Consider the following 22970-nt stretch of genomic DNA (forward strand, 5'->3'; position numbering starts at 1 on the left):
GACATGAATGTATGAATTCCTTAATGCGGATGTAATTATTTTAAGGCTAAAAAAAAAACTTAAACAAAATGAATAAGAAATGAATCACGTCAGTGTAAAGCATGCCATACCGACAAATTACATAGTCATGTAACCTAAGCCTCTTAATTCGATGTTACTTAAGGATGTTGTAATAAACAGGACGTTAGCATTATCCTAATCAACATCAGGACATAACACCTAGTCATAAACCATCTGGCCGGTTTAATTGACATTAGCTGCACTTTTATGAGCTCGTCTATTTTATACCGTCCGGAACTTCTGAGTCTTTGAACCCGCAAAGATGGCCGACGCTCTTACAATTTACAACGATGACGTTGACATTCTACATGATCATTGTACGGTCTCAACTCTCACGTAACGTATGTACGATTTACGAATATGAACCTTATTGCTTGAAAATAAAAGTCATTGTTAAAGTTTTATTAAATATGTGGTCTACTTTATATCTGATACAGTCCATTAGGTGTTCGATCAAAGTTAATGCATTTCTTTGATGATCATTGTATGAAATTGGAATATTTGTGACGTGTCTGCTGTAACTTGCAAGAAATATTATGGAATTATCTAAAGTTCGTTTCAACATTTTTTCCATGGTATAATTCACGTTAAGATTAGGGTAAAAACGAAAATAATATTTAGAAAAAGTGATGAAATAAGATGTCATAAACGTGCAGTTTTATGTGCATCAATTAAAGCTATCTTTCCATCTTAAGTGACCATTTCTTTTCTTACAACATTAGTACCGATCGCACATAAAATCCTTAGTAAGAGCTTTGCCGAAGTTTATCACGTACTACAAATCGCGGAGTAACGCGTGTAATGAGACGTTTGCTCTCAGCGTTCTTAAATTGCTACCCTCATGTATTCTGTACCCGCAGATGTGGTACTGAACTCACTCGCCAAATTACAAAGCGTATTAGGTAATGATGCATTGAGGCCTTTGAGGCATTCCTACCGTTAGTCAAATACAGCCTCTGTCAGGGTTTAGATGATGAATGCGTGATTTTATTTATTTCTTTGTTGTACCTAATAACCACTGAGCACGACGTGTCGCGGGTTCGATCTTCGCGTAGGATAAGCATTTGTGTTTTGTGATGTTTTTTTCCCGAGTATGGGTGTCTACATATATGCATAGGAATTGAATTGTTGACCTTTGAATACCCTTTCAAGTACCTAAGATTTGTGCGGTTGTAAAAGCAAAATAACGCCGCGTAATGCACCATCGCCTTTCTACAACTATAATATGCTAACTCTTCTACCTACTCTGACCTAGGATATCATAACCCAGGTTTTAAAAAGCTACTAACACTGACTTTTCGTCCTACTTTTTCCGTTCTTAGGGATCCAGAAAACAGCCCAGTAACCTACTCCATGTCGAGTCTGCTAGACTCGCGGTCTGCGGGCATGTTCGCTGTGGACTCCAGATCAGGGGTGGTCACTACCCAGGCACGGTTGGACAGGGAACGACTCGACGTGCACTACTTCAGAGTCGTGGCTCAAGACGATACCTTCCCACCGAGAAGTGGAACTACTACACTACAGGTAAGTTTTAGCTAGTTATAGGTATTGGTTTACTCATGCGTATTTATCGCAGGGACCGGCCGGATACTCATTGAAAGGGTTTTTGAAGGGGTTTTTTTAAGCGCTTCAAGAAAAAACCCTATTACATATGTTACACCTTCGAACGGATTACTGGAACCCTGTTCCGAACAGGTTACCCTTTCACTACCCTGTAACACTGTAACAGGGTAACCCACTCCAACCTAAGACAATGTAATATGCACTCTTTATCATAGACATTAGTTTGAAAATAGTATAACCACGAGCGCACGTGACATCTTACCGCCCAGCGGCGGCATTGTTGCATTTACCGAGCGACTTGTAAACATGGAATAATAATCATTGTGTATATAATCTTACAGTTTAATTTTGCTTGTCGCACATTTCAAACATTGTGATATATGTATATTTTTCGTGTCTATACTTGTAGACCAGGGTCGATAATTTTTAAAACCAAAAAAATAATAGTAGGTTGGAACCCATTAGAAAAGGAGGGGAATATTATAAAAATGAAAGGAAAAATAATTAACGGGCGATCTGAGGTCGGGAAGGAGGTGGGGGTGACGATTAAAGGGTAAAAAACGGTTTTTCTCGACTTCCGGCAAAACTAAAAGTCGTATCGAAAAAAGTCAAATGGCAAAGTTGTAGGTAAAAAAGATCTAAAACTTTTGTATTTACATTTTTTTCACATAACCTCAAAATTTATGTGAAAAATCCAAAAAACCAAGATTTTGTTTTTTTTTATCTTTTACAAAAATTTATTTATGTAACGAAATTTAGTGAAAACTTCCCTTTTCTATGTCCCAAATACGCTGTAATTTATTTGATTAAAAATATTTATTTTTTCACCTTATTTTGAATTAATATAAAAAATAAAAAACACCCTAATTTTCAATCGAAAATTCACCCGTGAAAATATCAGCTTTTATAAAAAATTGGTATGGTTTCTGTTCGTTAAAATCTCTACTTTCCGATTAAATCTTCTCAGAAAATGCAAAAAATGAAAAAAAACTTGAATTCAATTTTTTTTTTATAAATAATTTCATCTTAAAAATGTGATCTCATTTTTTGTTCAATACACTATTAATCGAGGAAGGTTTTAGGCTAAATATAATCACGCTGCAACTAATAGGAGCGAAGATATAATGGAAAATAAATAATAGTTTAAAAAAACTAAAAAAACACGGTTTTTTATATAAAACCGAACTAAAAAATAGAAAATAAATTTAAATTAAGAAAATAGTGTTAAACGTGTCAATGAATATAAATTAATAATAGTGAGAGTAAAAAAAAATATTTTATTTAAAAAAAAGCTTGGGGTGCTTCTTATTAAGATACTATCGAAATGATAATCACTCTACTCATAACTGTCAACAAAATATCTATAACCATTGACACCATGCGCCCCACGTTTTTTTTTAATAAAATATTTTTTTTTACTCACACTATTATTAATTTATATTCATTGAAATTTTTAACACTATTTTCTTAATTTAAATTCATTTAAATTTATTTTCTATTTTTTAGTTCGGTTTTATACACGTTAATTTTTAGTCGTCTTACAAAAGCAGCCCAGTTCATGTATACGACATAAAATACCCCTAGGCGCAATTTTTTTTTTATCATCAACTAAGATAATAGGTACGAAGAAAAATGAAACATGAGAAATCTGAAAAATCCTATTAAAAATGATAAAAACGTCTGCCGCCCGCGCCCCTCACCATTGTTACAAGGCTCGGACCGCGCTCGCAACAGAGCTGTGTTTCTAAAACTACGAATTGCATCATAATATTGAATAAAAATTGCATTTTAAATTTATTCAAATCTTATAAATACCTATTTTTTATCATGAGTCATAGGATACATGAACTGGGCTGCTTTTGTAAGACGACTAAAAAATCACGGTGTATAAAAAGCGTGTTTTTTAGTTTTTTTAAAGTATTATTTATTTTCTACTTTTTAGTTTGGATTATTTAATAATAATTCAATAATTAAATTAACATCGAGTCCTGCCCTATCGACTGTAGAGAAAAAATATAGAAATTTTAATTAATTTTCTTACCTTATCGAAAATTAATTCGAAATTTCGAAAATTATATAAATTAACAAAAATCATATTTTGCAAATTGAAAAATGGAATAATTTTATCAAATTAGTGTATTGCCATCGGTCCTCAATAAATCTACTAAGTTTGAACGAAATCTGGCCGTTTAAAGTGGGTCAAAATCGCGCCCAAAGAAGTCGGTTACAAACAAACATAGAAACATACAGGTGAAGCTAATAAAAAGTGTGTAATGAGGCAAAACCGGGGAAAAATATTAATCTTCGAGGGCTTTCGTTCAAAAATTCCTAACTTATATCTTCTAACCACGCGAACGAAGTCGCGGGCAACAGCTCGTTACCTATATGGCTGGTTTTCTTATCATGCTGACGCGACGTTTCGCGCGTAGGCAGTTTGTCCGAGAGGCGCGAGTCGCGGCGCGACGCGTCGGCGATAGAAGAAAATCAGTTGTAGTCTTAGTAAAGCAATGAGGGGCCGCTAGGGTGCAAGTATGCAGCTCAAGTTTAGTGGGTAATTCAGGGTAACACGAATAAAAGCCTTTCGTGAAGGTAACCTCTTCAAAGGCTTAAGTTATTGAAGGGGTTAACCCCTTCACGTGGTTACCATAATGAAGGTGTTAACCATTTCGCTGGGTTTCGAGGATGTAACTCGAACAAAAGGTAACACTGCGATATGAGTTACCCCGTGTACGGGTTACCCTGTCAAACGGCTTAACTCTAAAGTGGGGTTGTCCGGTCCCTGATTTATCGGGACAGACTGAAGAGTTTCGGACCTTGAATCGGCCTCAAACTTCAAACTTCAAATATTTATTGCATGTCTCATCTCGTGCCTCACGAATGTTATTATAATAATTTTAGCTAGTACTAACGTACAATTGACAAATTTTTACCTTTAATTAAAAATTAAACAAAAGATTTTCCTTTTTCTGCATTCCGTTTGTTGATCTATTTAATCAATTGTATTATCCTTACACTTTTTGAGTATTGTAAATTTAGTTATCCACTATGGATTCAAGAAGACAAAAAATTACTTGTAGATTTGCAAGCCATCTTAAGACTTTAAAACACTAGTGAAATATTTTCGTTTAAGAGGAAAACTGGAACACTTTAAGTAATATAATTTGTCGAAACCGTGTTGCATATTTAGGGCATTGCATTTGCTATGCTGATTGACATAACCAGTTTAGCGACTTAATATACCTATCTTGGATCTAGAGCAACGGCTGTCCTTCACGAGTATACCTACCTACTGCTTGCATTCAATTGCGAAGATCAAATGGACCTAAATAGATTTAATACTTATCTTTAAAAGGTTTTCGTATGAACGTTATCACATTGTTGATTTTCTGCTCTTAATACTATCTTGCAGAGGGTCTTCCACCTCGTCTAAATCTTAAGTTAGTATTATCGTGGTTGTGGAAGCGTGACAGCGCAATACAAAGCGTAGAGCGGCACCTCTTTTCCACACCGGCCACAATATTACTCTATGACGAGGCAATAATGACAGGAATTCAATAAACTGTCCTGCACCACGTTTAGTAATCTCAAACATCCGGCTTTTTCTTCTATTCTAGAAGATATATCTATCTCAAGTTTTCATTCTTTACCAGATCAACGTATTAGACTGCAACGACCATTCGCCCGTGTTCGAGATGCAACAATACGAGTCATCAGTCCGAGAGGGAGCCAGTCCAGGGACCACAGTCCTCACTCTCAAGGCCACAGACCAGGATATCGGGAAAAATGCTGAGGTAACTAAATTGGGGAAATTATGTTACCTCTTTTCGTACTTTACGATGCACACCTAGAAGTACAGAGATTTGATCGGGGTGTGAAACGAAGTACGAAATGAGGTGAAATGATTTCCTGCTCGGCTTACTAGCGGGCTGTGTGTTATTCGCTTTATAAATTGTTATCCAGCCTTAAATCATGTTCCGGTCAGAGATTTAGATTTAATTTGGTCCTTTTTATGTTTTAATCAAATTACATTTTTTATCTTCAATAATTTCTACTTTTCCTTCTCGATTCGGATTTCGTAATCTATCTCTATCCTAGCTTTGAATTTTAAACCAAAACTCTACCAAACCCATTTCCACAGGTCGAATACTCAATAGAGTCAGTAACAGCTGAGACCTTAAGCTCTGAAGATACGAACGAGTCCATCGACAACACGGAACAGGTCGACAGTCAAGATGTCTTCCGGATCGACGGCAGGAGTGGCGCCTTGCTTACAAGAGCACCGCTGGATAGGGAGAAGGTGGCCCGGTACACTGTCATCGTGAAGGCCACTGACCAAGCCAGTCCTGTGTCCGACAGACTCTCCAGCTCGTGAGTTTAATTTTATTTTACTTGTAGTTCTAATGTAAAGTAGCACCTTCAAGATATCATAAAGATGAAAGGAAAGTAGAAAGGCATTTTTCCACAACGGGATATACATAGATAAAGCTATTGTGTTACATATAAGTTAGGAGACAAAGTAAAGTCACCATGAGTGTAGAAGGAATTGTATCCCTTTTTTTGGATAGGTAATAAAAAAATGCGAAAAAGGTTTTTCGTTGGTGTTTTACTCGAAAGACTAAACTTGTCTGCAGTGACCGGTCAATTATTCATCGGAAACGCTGCCTCAAAAAAAAATATTTAAATTCATTCAGGCCTTAACTCCATAGAACTAACAAAATGCAACATCACACCTAGGAAACAATTTCGCGCTTCTACCTTTAGTAATACGCGAGATTTATCTACCTCCTTAAATCTAATATACAGCTTAAAGACATTAGGTATGCTCTAAAGCGTACACTTGACACAATTGTGATGGAAATTACAAGGAACTTGAGCAAATTCCTCGTGTAATCATGATTAATTATTAGCTAGTAATTACGCGGCTCACAAGCTACTGTTAGGCATTTCTGCTCCATAAATATGTCATCGCGTTAGTTAGTGCTGTGTTGTATTGTGATTGTAGTTTAGGCTTAGTATTGCATGTTTTCAATTAAAATAATGGTCCCTTCACTTAATTTATGCTTGAACTTTTTATTTAATGAATAAATTTGGTTCTATTTCACTGTAAAGATAAAAATAAGTTCTACTACACTTGCAGCGCATTAATGATTCCTGAAAAAACAATCACACTTATCTAATTTGATGGAAATTTATACATCGTATATTTTATAAATACGACGGCAACTTATCATTTCTGACAACAAAACAGCACTATCCCGCTTCTTTAATATCCATCGTTTAACTTAACTTACACCCTAACCTTTTCCCAACCCATGTTTGGATAATTGAACATCCTTGAATATAATTTTCCTCTCACCAGCGCCACAGTCCACGTGAACATAATGGACGATAATGACAACTACCCTCAGTTCAGCGAGAAGACCTACACGGTGACCGTTGATGAGGACATCTCCGTCAACGATAACCCGATCATTGCCAGGATCAAGTAAGTTATCATATGCCTTTAAAGCTTACTTTTATCTGCATGTTTACTTAAATTAAATTAAATTTTTATTCTGTTTATTTCTATGAAAAAAAGTGTAAATAAAACTCCACACATGTGATTGCAACCGGACTCTTTCATTACCCATAGAACCTATCTATTCTGATTACTAAACCAAATAATATGTTTTCACAAAACAATGCAGCCGATTTAATATGAAATTATTTTATGGGACTAAATGACAGCTATTTTACGTTAAATGAAAAAAATAATTAGCAGAATCTGTTAATTTAGTCCGAAGTTCAGAGGTAAAATATAAAAAAGAGGCAACAATCAAAATACAGACGAATTGAGACCCACCCTCTTCTTCAAGTCGGTTGGAAAAAAGACCAATAAATATTCAATAAAGAGAAAATACTCATGAGATGAATACAAAACTACAAATATAACAAATTCATCATCATAACTATACAGAACTTTCAAATAAACTTTTCTTTAAATCAGTCTCTTACTTATGCACACAAAATCAGACACTATTGTTTACAAATCGCAAACGTTTCCCAACCACCGTTTGCTCGTAACTTCAATAGACGTTTTAGAATGCAGTATTTTTCTAAACTTGGCAATATTCCTAGGGAGCACCGTCTGGTGTTCAAATTTGTATCTTCATAAATCGTCATAGGAATTGTTGTAAAAGCCGACCATTCCCATTTATTGTTAGAGCAACTGCAACTATCGATATTTCATATTTATGCATTGCGGTAACAGTAAGCCGTTAGAAATTTGTATTTTAGCACAAATCCCTCTAAATTTATTATTTGAGTTAAATTTTGTGTGAAATACAGTCAATGTGCTATAGTTTCGTGTAATAGGATGTAATTTAACTTATTTATGTGTTTAATTATGTTTTAGAATATTTAATGGCTTTTGCTGTGAATTGTAATTAAAAGCTTAATTTAGACAGGTTGATACGATATTTGTTATTGCTAAATACATTCAGAACAAAATTACAAATAACATAACACCATGTTATTTTTTCTATATACTTTTTGCAACATCGCCTACCACTAAATAAGATAGGCAAAATTGTCGTTTCAAAACTGTTAACTGTTTTTAAACTCGAATACCGAAGCTTAATATAAAACAACGTATATTTGTTCAAAATTTAAGAAACCCGGCTATGAAACAATACATCAAATCAGATCTTCAAAGAAACGATTATAACTAAAGCCAATCTAATAAACAGATCGCGGCCTTTAAACGACCATTAATAACTAAACATTGAACTTTACGATACATTGTTCACTTCCTAATCCATTGCCGTTTTCCTCAGGGCCACGGACGCGGACGTCGGCGCTAATGCAGCAATACGTTACGCGATCATCGGAGGGAACACACAGATGCAGTTCTCAATAGATAGCTTAAGCGGAGATGTATCCTTAGTGAAACCGCTAGATTACGAACAAGTCAGGAGCTATCGACTGGTGATTAGAGCTCAAGGTATGTTTGTTAATGAGATTTGTATCGTCGATAATTTGAAGAGAAAAATAGAGCCAGGATAATATAGGAGTAAAGTGAAGATATGAGCAATAGAGACCAGATTTCAGATTATCTGGTCACCAGATAATCTGAAATTGGTATCAGGAATCAAAAATAAACGTAACAATTATTTATTTCAAACTTCTGATGGAGATACTAATATGTATGCTATAATCGAAAAAAATATGTAGCTCTTGCTTGGACACTATTCCGCGTGCAGGCAAAGCAAAAAAAAAAACAATAATGAACCTTTGATTTTCCTTTAAATCATGTAAACTTAATTAATAAAGTCCACGTCATATTTCTCCTACTGAAGCCATCATACTACCAGTCACCAAAGTTAGTAAGCCAGATCAAAACTTACAACTTCTTATTTCCCTATACCACACTCAACCTTCTCTTCCAGATGGAGGCAGTCCATCCAGGTCCAACACAACCCAGCTGCTGGTAAACGTGAAGGATGTGAACGACAACGCGCCCAGGTTCTACACCTCACTGTTTCAGGAGTCCGTCAGCGAAAATGTTCCCGTCGGATATAGTATTGTCAGGGTAAGTTATTAGCTGTTTTAATACTACTATAAATACTACTATAAATTGAACATAATCAACCAATGTATTTGTAAACGGTTCTTCTTTTAAAACAATTGCAATATTCATCGGTGAGCCTAAAATGAAACATTCAACTATACTCATTTCTCTCAAGTTTTGCGTAGTTTTTCTTTCTTATATAAAATTCTAAATTTATACCTACTGTTGAATTTGAGCTAAGTATGTTATGAATGGATATGTTAAGTTTAATAAGAATAAATTCATTGAGATCTTCAGTTTGTATCGAGAAAAACAAAACGAATTATTTGACTTTGCAATTTATAAATTAACAACCGACAATATATACCCCTGTACCCTTAATTACTCGCAACTAAGTAAAGGATTTAAACCTCGCCTTTATCCAAAGTACGGCCATAACCTTGTTTAGCAACTTGCTAGTTTTATAAACCATTCACATTTTACTATCAAAATAGCGAGTACTGGTATAAAATATTAACTGTTAATAAAGCTGTAGTGTTTATTACGTTATAACGTTTACAATGTGTTCCGTTATGTTTCGCGCCTTTTTTTTGTCAAGATGTCTGCCAATAAAACCAACAATCGATGAATAAGAAAGCAATAAATAGGTTATGCGGGTTCAAGGAGTCTATATTAGTTAAAAAATATATGAATGTAAGATCTCAGGAAATATATATTTTTATCGTAGTTTGTATTCCTAATTAGATAAGTAACAGACCGTATTGAGCACTTTTTTCTTTTGATAAAAACGCAAGAGGTTCCAAATCCGATTGCAATAACTTAACAAATAACTTTCAAAGTAAGTTTGTAACTTCTGACGTACATCGTTTACGAAACTGGCAATGCCATCTAGCGCAACGGAGTAACATTAAACTACATGTGAAACAACAAGTGGTTTCAAGCTTTCGTTTTTTCGCATACTACGTACTTGTATTTCATTATTTATTAAATATTGACATGAAAAACCTTAAAATTATACATAACGATAAAAAAAATCACTTGTATCTAGCATTAAAAATACCTAGATACTTACTTATTTATCGGCTAGACTAAATTGTTCAACCCAAATGTATTTCTGTCGCAGTATACCTACCTATGTAACTACATAATTCCTACTCTCTGCATACGTGCCTTATTTTTGTACCCACTCCCTATTCTACCTAATAAACTTACAATGTTTGCAGGTACAAGCATACGACGCTGACGAAGGCGTGAACGCTGAGATAACATACACTCTATCAGACAAGGAGTACAATAACAACAATGACCTTCCAATCAGCATCGACCCTCGCTCAGGCTGGGTGTACACGTCCGGACAACTGGACAGGGAGGTGCAAGCGAAGTATCAGCTGATGGTAAGTTACTGTCGAACAAAGGAGGTTCGTTTACTAGATCCTATCAGATAAGCTGGAGTAAAAGAACAAATGTCTGCCAGCCAACATCGACCCTCACTAAGGTTGGGTATCTACGTCTGGATAACTAGAGAGGGAGGTGATGATGATGAAGTAATTGCCAAGCTAAATGACGCCCGCCAAAAAGGCATCGACCTTCTTGAACGACGTCGATTGTAATTTGATAATTTATTATTGTATATGCAGTGGCAGCACGTAGTTAGTTCCAAAACGTTCCAATGTGTTCCCTAATAGCTCCCAGTTTTTACCGAGAGGTGCTTTTTAGTTCGATTCACACCCAAAAATTATTTAGAAAAATTTCATTTGTAAATCATCGTAAAGCATAACCAAAAGGACGTTTTGATTTGTTGGCATTTTACATTATCATTATCATTATTTTACACTATCTTGAAAACAATGCCGTAATCCATTTTAACTTCCACTTTTGACTCCAGGTTATCTTAAAACACCAGTTTAAAGTAATCTCTATCCTTCCACCCAGGTGACAGCAACCGACGGTGGCAGTCCACCTCGTTCAGCGACCGCCTCTGTCGCAGTAGTAGTCCAGGATGTGAACGACAACGACCCGGTGTTCTCACCGCCGCAGTACGAGGTGGAACTGGCTGAAGATGAGCCCCCGGGCACGCCGGTCGTGACGCTCACTGCTACTGACGCCGATGAGGATAATAGGTACGTTTGTGAAAAGAGATTTTAGGTATAAAAGAGGTTACATGTGTAAAGATGGTTAAATGATTTTTTGTTTTATAAAAAGAAACGAATAATATCAACTCATTAAACAACATACAACTAGATGTACGGTATGTCAAATATTCCCTGTATAGTAAAAAACATCAAAAGTGAAATACGCACAAACACACCCAAAGGCGTCTAAAAAATTAAGCTCAACTGACCAATCTCAATGTATTTCCATAATATTATTACCCCCTCAATCAACACAAGATTCCATTGACATGTATTTCCCATTAAACTTAAAATTTTCTTTCTGAGATCTAACGAACCCCCATCCTCCACAGACTGCACTACGAGATAACAGGGGGCAACACTCGCGGCCGCTTCTCAATCACATCACAGAACGGTCGCGGGCTCATCACTGTAGCACAGCCACTAGACTTCAAGCAAGAGAAGAGATACGTGTTAACAGTGACGGCGACGGACAGCGGTGGGCGAAGTGACACCGCGATGGTGCACATCAATATTACTGATGCTAATAACTACGCGCCTGTCTTTGAAAATGCTCCGTATACTGCTTCGGTAAGTCAAGGAAGAATTTGATATTATGCTATTGGTATAGATCATAAACACCCTTCGGCCTGCCGTTGATTTTTGGGACACCCTGTATGATCTGTCAGAATAACAGTTGTAAAAATGTTAGTTGAGTTATAAATCGTTAATCTAAATTCGTTGAATGAATGGCCCCAAAATTGATTCTTGTTGCCAGGATAAAGGTAGCTTTAGTCTAAGTGAATTAAACTCACACCTATTCTATATAATACATTACACGTATTGAATTATAAAATTAAGCGTCACCGAATAAAAATACCCTTGTGTCTAATAGAGAATTTTATCATGCCCTCTCTTAACTTAGTGCACAAAATATTCATCTTTTATTACTTTATCAACTTTAATGAGGTGTATTCATTTATTTAATAATAATTTACTCACGCGTATTTATCGGGACTAGATTAGAACCCAACCGGACTCCTTAATCATGAGCTGACTCGAACAAGCTGCCGATAAATACTTATAAAAAAAACATCTTTCATCGTGGAATTTAATTAACTTCGAGTTATTTGCGACGGCCATTTCATAATATATGACATAATATGGATATACGAAAATTAAATTAATGTTTCCTTATTCAAAACCATTCCCGAAACATTTTATCCGATACTCTTCATGTACAAAGGTTATCGCCAAGGGAAAACTAAAACTGAATTTAACGTTTGAGTTAGAATTTTACTAGTATCGCGGGACTACAACAAGAAAAGGTTCTTGTTAAAGTAATTTAGGTACTTTATTTATGAGCTTAAGTTGCGCCAAAAGAGGATAATATCTGGTGTGGGATATATTTACCCCAAGGATTACTATACTTATAGGATTGCATACCTATAAGTATTGATAAAATAATTCTGAATATTATTATGCCAAACGTGTTTATTACATTTGATGTTAGGTAGGTAACATGCAATATTAGACTTAAAAAAACATAATATTTGATTATGTAATTTTCGGCCTACGCTTGGTCACATGGTTTCATCCTAAGGTATCCGATTTCAAATATTAACTCCTCTTAAAATGTCTTCCATTGTTCTCCATGCTAACAAACTTTTGTGAAACATTACAAACGATACTAGGATTAAAATCCTTATTACGTTGCGAAAAAAAAACATTTGACAATGTCAACTAATCACCAATCTTATCCCTAGGTGTTTGAAGATGCCCCAGTAGGCACAACAGTGCTTGTGGTCTCAGCGACGGACAGTGATGTCGGCATCAATGCGCAGATCACCTACAGTCTAAGTTCGGAGATATCCAATGAGGCGGTGGCCCACCACGATCAGGAGTTCATCATCAACCCGCAAACTGGCGCCATCACCACTAATAAGTTGCTGGATAGAGAGTCTATGAGTGGTAAGAGCTTAAAAGATTGAAACGAACATAGATAACCTGTAATAGATATTGCTTGTAGAACTTGTCTTGGCCAAGTTTTAAGGAAGGCACAAGAAAGATTTCGCTCTCACAGTCAAACAGTTTCTAATGTGTTTTGGGACCATGACATAGCTTAGAAGATCACAAAAAAAGAACTATAATAAATAAAAATGTTCACAATACTGCCAGACTCGATATGGGTGACGTATTATATCAAAGCTAATGCAGTTACGTTTGAAGCCTATAAGTTAAATACTAAGCGGAATCTATTATTGTGATAACAAACAAATAAATTAAGTAACAATGGCTTACATTCTGTGGAGAAATTCATATTTTTAAAATAATAACTACTTCTACACATTATCAGAAAACCTTCATGCAGAAGCTTGAGTCGTCAACTCGTCCACCAAAAACATTTAAATTAATTTATTTTAAACTTTATACTCACTGCATCAGACTCACATTTATTCAGCTAAAAATCTTAATAGGTATGTATTTCTTCTTTTTTCTTTCCTAAATTGTAATTATCTTTTCTAGGGTACCTACTAACAGTAACAGCGAGAGATGGTGGTGTACCATCTTTGTCAGATACAACTGATGTTGAGATATCAGTTGTGGACGTCAATGATAACGCGCCTGTGTTCAAACAACAGTTGTATACCGCTACTATAATGGAGGATGCTTTAGTTGGTAAGTGTGAGAAATGTTATATTAAAGATAATGAGGTGACGCCATGACGTTCTGAAAAATATTTGTTTGGCGTTTTACTATAAAATGTTGGGACCACAAGGTAGTGACTAAAAGTAATAAGAGGTCCATGTAAGTGGAAATATCTTAGAAATTTACACTTAAGTAAGACCAATTCTACCGGGCGAGCCTTGCCAAATCTAAAAAATCTTTATATAAGGTACTAGTACTACTATGAAAGGAGATTTTAGCGACTATGTTAATATCAACGGATTTTAATTTCAGCATCAATTTAGATTTTAAAAGATTTACTGTTCTAACTTGTAGCCCTTTTTTAGCTAAGTTCTAAGTGTATTTTTCCAAAGCACCCTGACTTGGCATTCGGAAACTATAAGAATATACTTAAAAACAATATTCCCAAACAGGTACCTCAGTTACCCAAGTGAGTGCAACGGACGCGGATGTGGGCCTCAACGGTCGAGTGCACTATGAGCTGGAGACTAGAGACCGTGAGGAGGGATCATTCGTGGTAGACCCCGCTTCTGGGGTCATTAGGACTAACAAGGCATTGGACAGAGAGTCCGTCGCGACTTACGATTTGAAGGCGCTGGCAATTGATGGGGGAACCCCACCGTTAAGTTCTACGGTAAGATTAACAATATAAAGAAAATACTTGAACACGTATTCCCTATCTATAAAATGATGTCACGGTTTACTCACGCGTATTTATCGGTGTAGCCCGACTAGATTCGAATTCGACTCGCGATCCCGCCGCGTCTGCTCATGATTAAGGACTCCGGTTGAGTCCGAAACTAGTCGGGCTACCTCTATAAACACGCGTGCGTAAACCGTTACATCATTTAGTAATTCCACAGTGAGTTTTTTCTCTAGACATAGCATAAAGCTAGCCTAGTTTAAAAAAAACAAACGTAAATCTTCAAAATATGACATTCAAAATATGCACTGCATTTAAAAATACAAAAAGACACTTTTCCAGGAAAATACACACTCTTCAGCAACATGCCAAAATCTTACAGCAAAATAAACTAAACATTATAAAATTTTAGGTAATCGTCCATATAAAAGTGGAAGACATCAACGACTCGCCTCCTGTGTTCGAGAGTGACTGCCTCACGTTCTACATTCCTGAGAACAGCCCGATCGGCACCACGGTCGGGGAGATATACGCACACGATCCGGATGAGGGCGCTAATGCGGTCGTACACTATTCTATCAAGGGTAAGAGACTTTCGGTCATCATTTTATTCGGAATCACCGTAATATGTGATCTATCTATATACAATCATATCTGCCATTCTCCATCTTAACGTAAAATTTTGTTATTTTCTTTACGGAGGGATAATGTAAAAAGAAGTGTAAGGATGATTATTCTTATATTTCATCTCTCTCTGTTTCTGTAATTTTCTACTTAATGCCCGTACAACGCTGGCTTTCCAAGTTTTCCACCACCCGGTGATAAATTTAAACCGTTCTATATTATAGGTATAATCCTCTTTTCCAAGTATTTCCACTTCAGATTCAATACCAAGCTGTTTGTAACACCTAGAAAAATGGTAACAACAATTTCAGTCAAACAGGCTGCAAGCACGAAACTAAAAGCCTAATTAAACCTTCGTTCCAGGTGGCGACGACTCCAACAGTTTCTCCCTTGAAACCCGTCAAGGCTCTGACAAAGCTGAACTGGTCACCATGGTAGACCTAGACTATGAAAGTCCTCGCAAGAAGTACGAGCTGGTGATCCGCGCCGCTAGCCCGCCACTATGGAATGACGTCAGAGTGGAGATACTGGTGACGGATGTGAATGACAACGCGCCCATGATGAAAGACTTCCAGATTATCTTCAACAATTATAAGGATTGCTTCCCTGTTGGGCCTTTTGGGAGGGTCCCGGCTTATGATGCTGATGTTACTGATAAGGTTGGGATTTTATTACTAATAATGTGTAGTAGTAATGTAATTATTTTAGTTACGCACTGGTAATTTAAATGACTATATTTTTTTATAGTTGAACTTTGCTTTGGGTTTTTTTTTAACAACTCCCACAACATTCAAGTAAAATGCTCAAAAGGTGTCTTTGTCAAACAAGCATTAGTGGATCACACAAATGCTTGTCCTACGCGGGGATTGAACCCGCGACACGTCGCGCTCAGTGGATGTTGCGTGAAGAACCTCAACCAAAATAAATGCCTACCACTTATCATATGACTTTTGAATATCCAACGAACAAATTAATTATTTTTGATTAATTATTATACTTCTAACGAATATTATGTTTCAGCTCCAATACCGCATTCTGTCCGGCAACAACGCCAACCTGGTACTACTTAACGAAACCACCGGAGAAATGACTCTATCACCTCAATTAAACACGAACGTACCTAAGTTGGCTACCATGGAGATTTCAGTCACAGGTAACTTTTAACATTATCTAGAACTGCCAGTTAGCAGTATTTATATTAACAAAATAATTATTATTTATATCTCCTTTATACACGGGGTGAATGAATGGCGTGCACGGGGATAAAGGTCCAACATGCACAGGCCTAGTTGACAACTTCAATCTTAATATTAATAAACGCTATTTTGACATTACGTTCGGCATTGTAATTGTTGTAAAGCTGAGTGAGATTATTGAACCGAAACATATCATGTTATTGCGTAAAGTTTCGTGTCATTTCCTAAAATATAATAGATTATCATTTGGAGCTTAATGGTAGGAATCTCATGAAAAACATACTTAAATCTATATTGTTTTCACTAGATGGCGTTAACGAAGTGAAAGCGATGATGCAGCTATCCGTGCGTCTGATCACCGAGGAGATGTTGTTCAACTCCATAACTGTGCGACTTAATGACATGACAGCTGAGCAGTTCCTGTCACCCTTGCTGGGCTTCTTCATAGATGGGTTGGCAGCCATCATACCGTGTCCCAAGGAGAATATATATGTCTTTAGTGTGCAGGTACGTATTTACACTCTTATGGTCGTATTTTATAATCTAATCATTTATTTGATTTGGATTTGACTTCTAATTTCTGACATATTCAGCCACTTTGCTGCGAGTATTTTGTCTAAACACTTAGCGTGATTTGAAACAAAAGTTACGTTTTTACAATTATTTTATTTAAATAAAAAAAATACTATCCTTTATAACAATGACCATCTTTGTCATGACGAGTTCCTCCGTGTTTCGGAAGGCACGTTAAATTTAGTTAAATTGTGGGTCCCGGCTGTTATTCCTACATCTTTGACAGTCGTTACAGGTAGTCAGAAGCTTGAAAAAGTCTGACAGCCAGTCTTACCAAGGGGTATCGTGTTACCCAGGTAATTGGGTTTAGGAGATCAGATAGGCAGTCGCTCCTTGTAAAACACTGGTACTTAGCTGAAACCGGTTGGACTGGTAGCCGACCCCAACATAGTTGAGAAAAGGCTAGGCCAATGATGACTATCCTTTATTACAACATAGCATATCCAGAGCCATCGTTTTCTTTCCCTTATTTCTATCATAACCCACTAATCAACACTCACTCATTCATCTGACCATTATAAAACCATCTCCATTAACATAAACTAATATCTTACCTATACCTTGCCCACCAGGACGACACAGACGTAACTGGTAACATCTTGAACGTATCGTTCTCTGCTCGCCGGCCCGACGCGGAGGTAGCCTCGGGCGCGCTCACATACTACTCGCCGACACATCTCAGAGAAAAGGTCTATCTACATCGCGCTACCTTAGCCAGACTTGCTACTGTACAGGTAAGGAATTTGTACTATAGTGTTTAGTTGCATCAGAAATATGGGTATGAATTAAATTTTAATAATAATAATCTTCATATTGAAACTACTGTAAGTGAAAATTCTCTTTTCTGTGATCAGAATATGTTGGTTATTGTTTTAAATGTAGAAGAGAAAAAAATGGTTTCCTCTAAATGGAGGGTTTGAAGTTCCTTAAACACTTTTTGAAATGTAACATTTTTACAGTTCAATATACAAGACATTCATGGCCTATCCAAATATATTGCCTTGGTTCACTCGTCACTCGTAACCGTATAATATCTGCAAAAGACCTATGTATATCAATGCTAAACTACCAAACCAATTTTAATAACACTTTTTACAAAGCTTGAACCCTGTGCATCAATTCTTTGTCTCCCCTAGGTCCTACCTTTTGACGACAACATCTGTGTCCACGAACCGTGCCTGAACTACGAGGAGTGTCTCACAGTACTAAAGTTCGGGAACGCTTCTGGCTTCATCAACAGCGACTCCGTACTCTTCAGACCTATATACCCTGTTACTACGTTCACTTGTCAATGTCCACATGGATTTACAGGTGAGATTTTTTAAACGACTTCAAAAAGGGAAATTTTGCCAATTACTCTGTATTATTTTTTATGTTTGATGTCTCATAACTTTGGACTGGATGGCAGCCATTTTTTTTTATTTTACTTGAATCAGTCATGTCATTTGGCCCCATTAATTTCATCACATTTGACCCTGTAATTTTAATCAAATCATTTGAAGTCCGATGTATGTTTTTATTGTTACAACAACATTATTGCTATGTTTCTCGAACTTGGATAATGTTTGGTGGTGAGATATAATATCATAAATTGCTTAAAGCAAAGCAAAAAGTTCTTTATAAAATAATGGTTTATTCAACCAACTGAAATTACTAATTTGAATTTTATTTCATGGTATTAAGGTCCTTGCCCTTTCCGTCCGTTTCTTATGTTTAACTTTCTACATTAATTCGATAGGTTCTCGAGAACATTACATGTGCGATACCGAGGTGGACTTGTGTTATTCGTCGCCGTGTGTCAACAACGGCACGTGCGTGCGTCGTGAGGGAGGATATACATGCGTCTGCGCAGCGGGATACACAGGTGTGTAAAACTTATTTATGATATCGATCTTTTGATTAGTGTAGTGTTAGTATTTGGCTAACTATTTATTATATATGATGCAGTGTTATATAATATTTTGCATAGCACTGCCTCAAGTCTGCTGTCAATTTTAAGGATTGCCAATTTAACTAAGTGTTCTTTTATTATAATTTCTAGTTTAAATCTTTTATATCTGTAAATCCTACTATCTAAACACAACTACAGGTCAAATGTTTATTGGTGTAGACTTTTAATACATAGACCACAAGTAAATAAGTTTATAATTTAACTGCACGGAAAGCCGAGTGGTTGCGGGTTTCTTTATGCATGTGACGTGACTGTTTGTAAAACCCGTCGCTACACAAGGATTACATTCCTTACTGCGGGAATAATTTCTATTAAAACTATAGGTAGGTGCACATATAAACTCCTACAATTTCATCTCCTTTCCTCCAGGAGTGAACTGCGAGACAGTCCTAACTTCAGCGACTTGTTCTTCACAATCGGCTGTATGTCGTAGTGGGTCGCAATGTGTGTCTGTCCGTGAAGGCGGGTTCGTCTGTCAAGGATGTGCTATAGACGCCGACCATACTACAGCACTCTGCGAGTTGAGGGCACGAAGCTTTCCAAGTTCCAGTTTCTTAACCTTCCCGGGATTGAAGAGGAGGAATAGACTGCATTTGAAGCTTAAGTAAGTTGTTTAACGTTTGTTATGAAATGTAAGTTTTGTGATAAAGTTGTCTTAAAAAGGCATGGCTTTTATGTTGGAGAAATACGACAAAAGGAAGAGCTTGAGAGGGAAAAAGCAGCAGTTGCCTCAGTTTTGTCTAAAATCGATTCGCTAGCTATATACAGCGTCTATGCTGCTTTTGTTCATAAAAATAGATGTTGAAAATTTTGTAAGTGTCAATCTGTTACTCCATAATTAATAGTCACATATATCAAGTAAAATCAGAATATATCTGAATAGCTCTATCATCACCAACAGTATACCGATAGTTTTAGCTATCCGTTTAAAATTTCGTATAATAATCCTCTCAATGGTATACCAGGAATATACCATTTACATTCTTTATTTCATTTTCATTTTTCCCTACTTAATTTTAATTTCCATACATGTAAACTGAACCCTTTTATCTCTAGATTCGCGACCCAGTCACCAAACGGTCTACTTCTCTACAACGGCCGCTACAACGAGCGTCACGACTTCCTCGCGCTGGAGACAGTCAGTGCGGGCGCGGGGGGCGCTGGCGGGGGTGCGGGGGGCGCGGGCGTCAGGTTCACGTTCGGTCTCGGCGGCGGAAAGGTCGACGTCACTGTCGCTGGGAACGTGGCTGATGGAAACTGGCATACAGTGGAGATCGACTATTATAACAGAGTGAGTATGCGATTATGGTTCTTATTGGATGCGTTATACGAGGTTTTGATGAGATAGTTGCTGGCAACGAAGTATAGCACCGTTAGCCTCAGCGACAGCCGACCCGAACATAGTTGGGAAAATGCTAGGACGATGATGATGGGCCATTAAAAATATACTATTTAGGGTACTTAAAACAACTGTCCGAAAAAAATATTTAAATCGAATAGAAATTTAGAACATGTAACAGTGTACTTTCAACCCGAGCATTTACTTTTTTATTACAAGCAAAGCCCAATACGGTATAGCTTTATTTTTATTTATTAATTTACTTGTCTTCTAGACGGCGACATTGATACTGGATGACTGCGACAAATCGTTATCACTAGCGGGGGCGGCGGACTTCGGCGTCAAGTACGCATGCGCTAACTTCTCCAGGAAAGTGCTGCCACCTAGATGTGATATACCCACTGAGACTTGCCACAGGTAAGAAAAAATCACTTTCTTTTTATTTACCGTAAATAAATTTAATTCAGCGCTGGGTAGGTACAAGATTTGTCTTTACCTATTCTAATAAATTCCGCAAATGCCTGCTTCTAATGTTAACCAAAATATATGAATTGATTAAATATTGTAAAGATGCTTAAAACATTAATTCAATAATAATTTCCAACAAGATTGGTTCTGAAAAAAAAAAACTAAACGTCTTCCTCTCTTATCCTCATTTTCTGAAAATAAATAATATAAAATATGACAGGAAATAACCCTTAAAAACCAAAACCATAAATATAACTTCACTTCACAGATTCCTAGACCTAACAGGTCCACTCCAGATCGGCGGCTTACCAAACATACCAAGCAGCTTCCAAGTCAAGAACAAAGACTTTGTCGGGTGCATATCAGACCTATACATAGACCACAAGTTTGTGGACCTGAATGGGTTTGTAGCTGATAACGGCACGTTGGCGGGCTGTCCAGAGAAGCGGTCTCAATGTAGCTCTGCCCCTTGTTATAACGGGGCCGAGTGTAGAGACCTGTGGGATACGTACTTGTGTGATTGTGCTGAAGGCTATACTGGGAAGGATTGTGCTGATTGTAAGTGATTTTTGTATGTAGTTCTGAGCTTTTCTTTGGTTTTTATGATGTTTAGTAAGCTCGCTATGAATTAAGATTAAAAGATGACGATTTATGATACCTAAAAAAGACTAATGCTATTTAAAAAAATGATTTTTCCTTGATAATTTGCTTTCGTCTTAAAGATCATCTAAAACATCAACAACAATTATTTTCTTAATTTTACGTAACGTTTTTAACTAAATGAAACTTGCAATACTATTTCCATATTTTTCGTACCCTAAACGAGTCAAATGTGGGCACACCCATTACATTACACATACAAAAAATCCCTCTTATAACATAAACCGTCAACTTGTTAATACTTAAATACTTCCTACATTCACATTTATCCCCGCTAAACAAACCACTTAAAAAAGTTTCTATTCCTCAGCATCATCACCTCCGTGGCGGTTCAGTGGTGACGGCATAACATAAACCGTCAACTTATTAATACTTAAATACTTCCTACATTCACATTTATCCCCGCTAAACAAACCACTTAAAAAAGTTTCTATTCCTCAGCATCATCACCTCCGTGGCGGTTCAGTGGTGACGGCATGTTGTCCTTCAACCCGCTCTTACGACCGATACAGTTACCGTGGCTGAATGCCCTGTCGCTACGGACCAGGCAGCAAGACTCCTTCCTCATGTCCATACAAGTTGGACAGAATAGCAGTATATTGATAACGGTGAGGGGAAATTTAAAAAAAGTACTGCTACTCTTAAGATTAAGTTACCAAGTTTAATCGATCTGTAAATATTCGGTTTCTAGATAAAGATCTTCCCAATCAGGAAATCAGTACCTGATTTGATTTGTATTTCAGAACCTAATTTTTGAATCCAGATTACAAGGTTGTTGCCGGTAAAATAATACCCTTATCTATGAACATAAATTTAGCCTGGAAAATAAAACGCTTGCCTATGTATTTCCCCTTTACCTCGCCTACCTGAAGTTTGAATATACCTATAATTTAATATCGACATCTCTGAACTCCTATTTATCATCGTTTACATATAAAAAAATAAATTATAATTTATTTATTTATTTAAGTAATTATCACACTAATCTACCATTACAGGTTACTTAACCTAATGCGGTAGCTAGGACTAAACAAAGGTCTAAGTAATTATGTGAACTAGGGTTTCAAAGATTGAACTATTATGCACATAATTGTCAACGTCTACCAAACTTTATCCCTTCTTGATAATACTTACCAACAAAACCTTTTTTCCTTAGCTAAAATCCGGCCACCTTCACTACGCATACAACGGAGAATCTATGTTCCTACCCACAACAATTTTATCTGACGGAGAATGGCACCGCATTGAGATCAAGTGGCTTGGTACCGATATATCGGTCAGCGTGGACTATGGACTGAGGACTGTGTTACTGCCGATGTTAGCCAATAAGATACAAGGACAGTATATAGGGAAGATCTTGATTGGCGGGCCTGATACCACTGCAGGGCTTTTGGCGTCTGAAGTTGGGTATTTCGAAGGCTGTATTCAGGTCAGTAAGAAAAATACATAAATAGATATAGAAAAGTAGAAAATGTATAACTTGTCTTCTTAACAACGTAAACGTCGAGCATTAGCAAATTAATTGATTGTTGGTCACCCGTGCCC

At 36.7% G+C, this 22970-nt stretch overlaps 1 protein-coding gene across 2 annotated transcripts in view; it reads left to right on the plus strand.

Moving 5' to 3' along the window:
- Nucleotides 1-22970, plus strand: part of LOC113502328 (protocadherin-like wing polarity protein stan) — a 211832-nt gene that overhangs the window by 174188 nt on the left and 14674 nt on the right. For both annotated transcript variants that reach the window (XR_003401350.1, XM_026883861.1), the window contains exons 6-30: nucleotides 1383-1584; nucleotides 5274-5414; nucleotides 5762-5991; nucleotides 6983-7108; nucleotides 8439-8605; nucleotides 9051-9193; nucleotides 10396-10566; nucleotides 11105-11292; nucleotides 11637-11874; nucleotides 13050-13254; nucleotides 13810-13962; nucleotides 14385-14605; nucleotides 15027-15198; nucleotides 15602-15897; nucleotides 16259-16391; nucleotides 16742-16941; nucleotides 17580-17741; nucleotides 18144-18318; nucleotides 18746-18871; nucleotides 19328-19562; nucleotides 20015-20249; nucleotides 20572-20714; nucleotides 21034-21323; nucleotides 21867-22033; nucleotides 22582-22854. Coding sequence is in view for 1 of the 2 variants with exons in the window: in XM_026883861.1 (XP_026739662.1) it covers nucleotides 1383-1584; nucleotides 5274-5414; nucleotides 5762-5991; nucleotides 6983-7108; nucleotides 8439-8605; nucleotides 9051-9193; nucleotides 10396-10566; nucleotides 11105-11292; nucleotides 11637-11874; nucleotides 13050-13254; nucleotides 13810-13962; nucleotides 14385-14605; nucleotides 15027-15198; nucleotides 15602-15897; nucleotides 16259-16391; nucleotides 16742-16941; nucleotides 17580-17741; nucleotides 18144-18318; nucleotides 18746-18871; nucleotides 19328-19562; nucleotides 20015-20249; nucleotides 20572-20714; nucleotides 21034-21323; nucleotides 21867-22033; nucleotides 22582-22854 (4792 nt within the window). In the remaining variant the exon portion in view is untranslated. The remainder of the gene's footprint in view (nucleotides 1-1382; nucleotides 1585-5273; nucleotides 5415-5761; nucleotides 5992-6982; nucleotides 7109-8438; nucleotides 8606-9050; nucleotides 9194-10395; nucleotides 10567-11104; nucleotides 11293-11636; nucleotides 11875-13049; nucleotides 13255-13809; nucleotides 13963-14384; nucleotides 14606-15026; nucleotides 15199-15601; nucleotides 15898-16258; nucleotides 16392-16741; nucleotides 16942-17579; nucleotides 17742-18143; nucleotides 18319-18745; nucleotides 18872-19327; nucleotides 19563-20014; nucleotides 20250-20571; nucleotides 20715-21033; nucleotides 21324-21866; nucleotides 22034-22581; nucleotides 22855-22970) is intronic.

The sequence above is a fragment of the Trichoplusia ni genome, chromosome 17, assembly GCF_003590095.1.
Source record: "Trichoplusia ni isolate ovarian cell line Hi5 chromosome 17, tn1, whole genome shotgun sequence".
Taxonomy (NCBI): domain Eukaryota; kingdom Metazoa; phylum Arthropoda; class Insecta; order Lepidoptera; family Noctuidae; genus Trichoplusia; species Trichoplusia ni.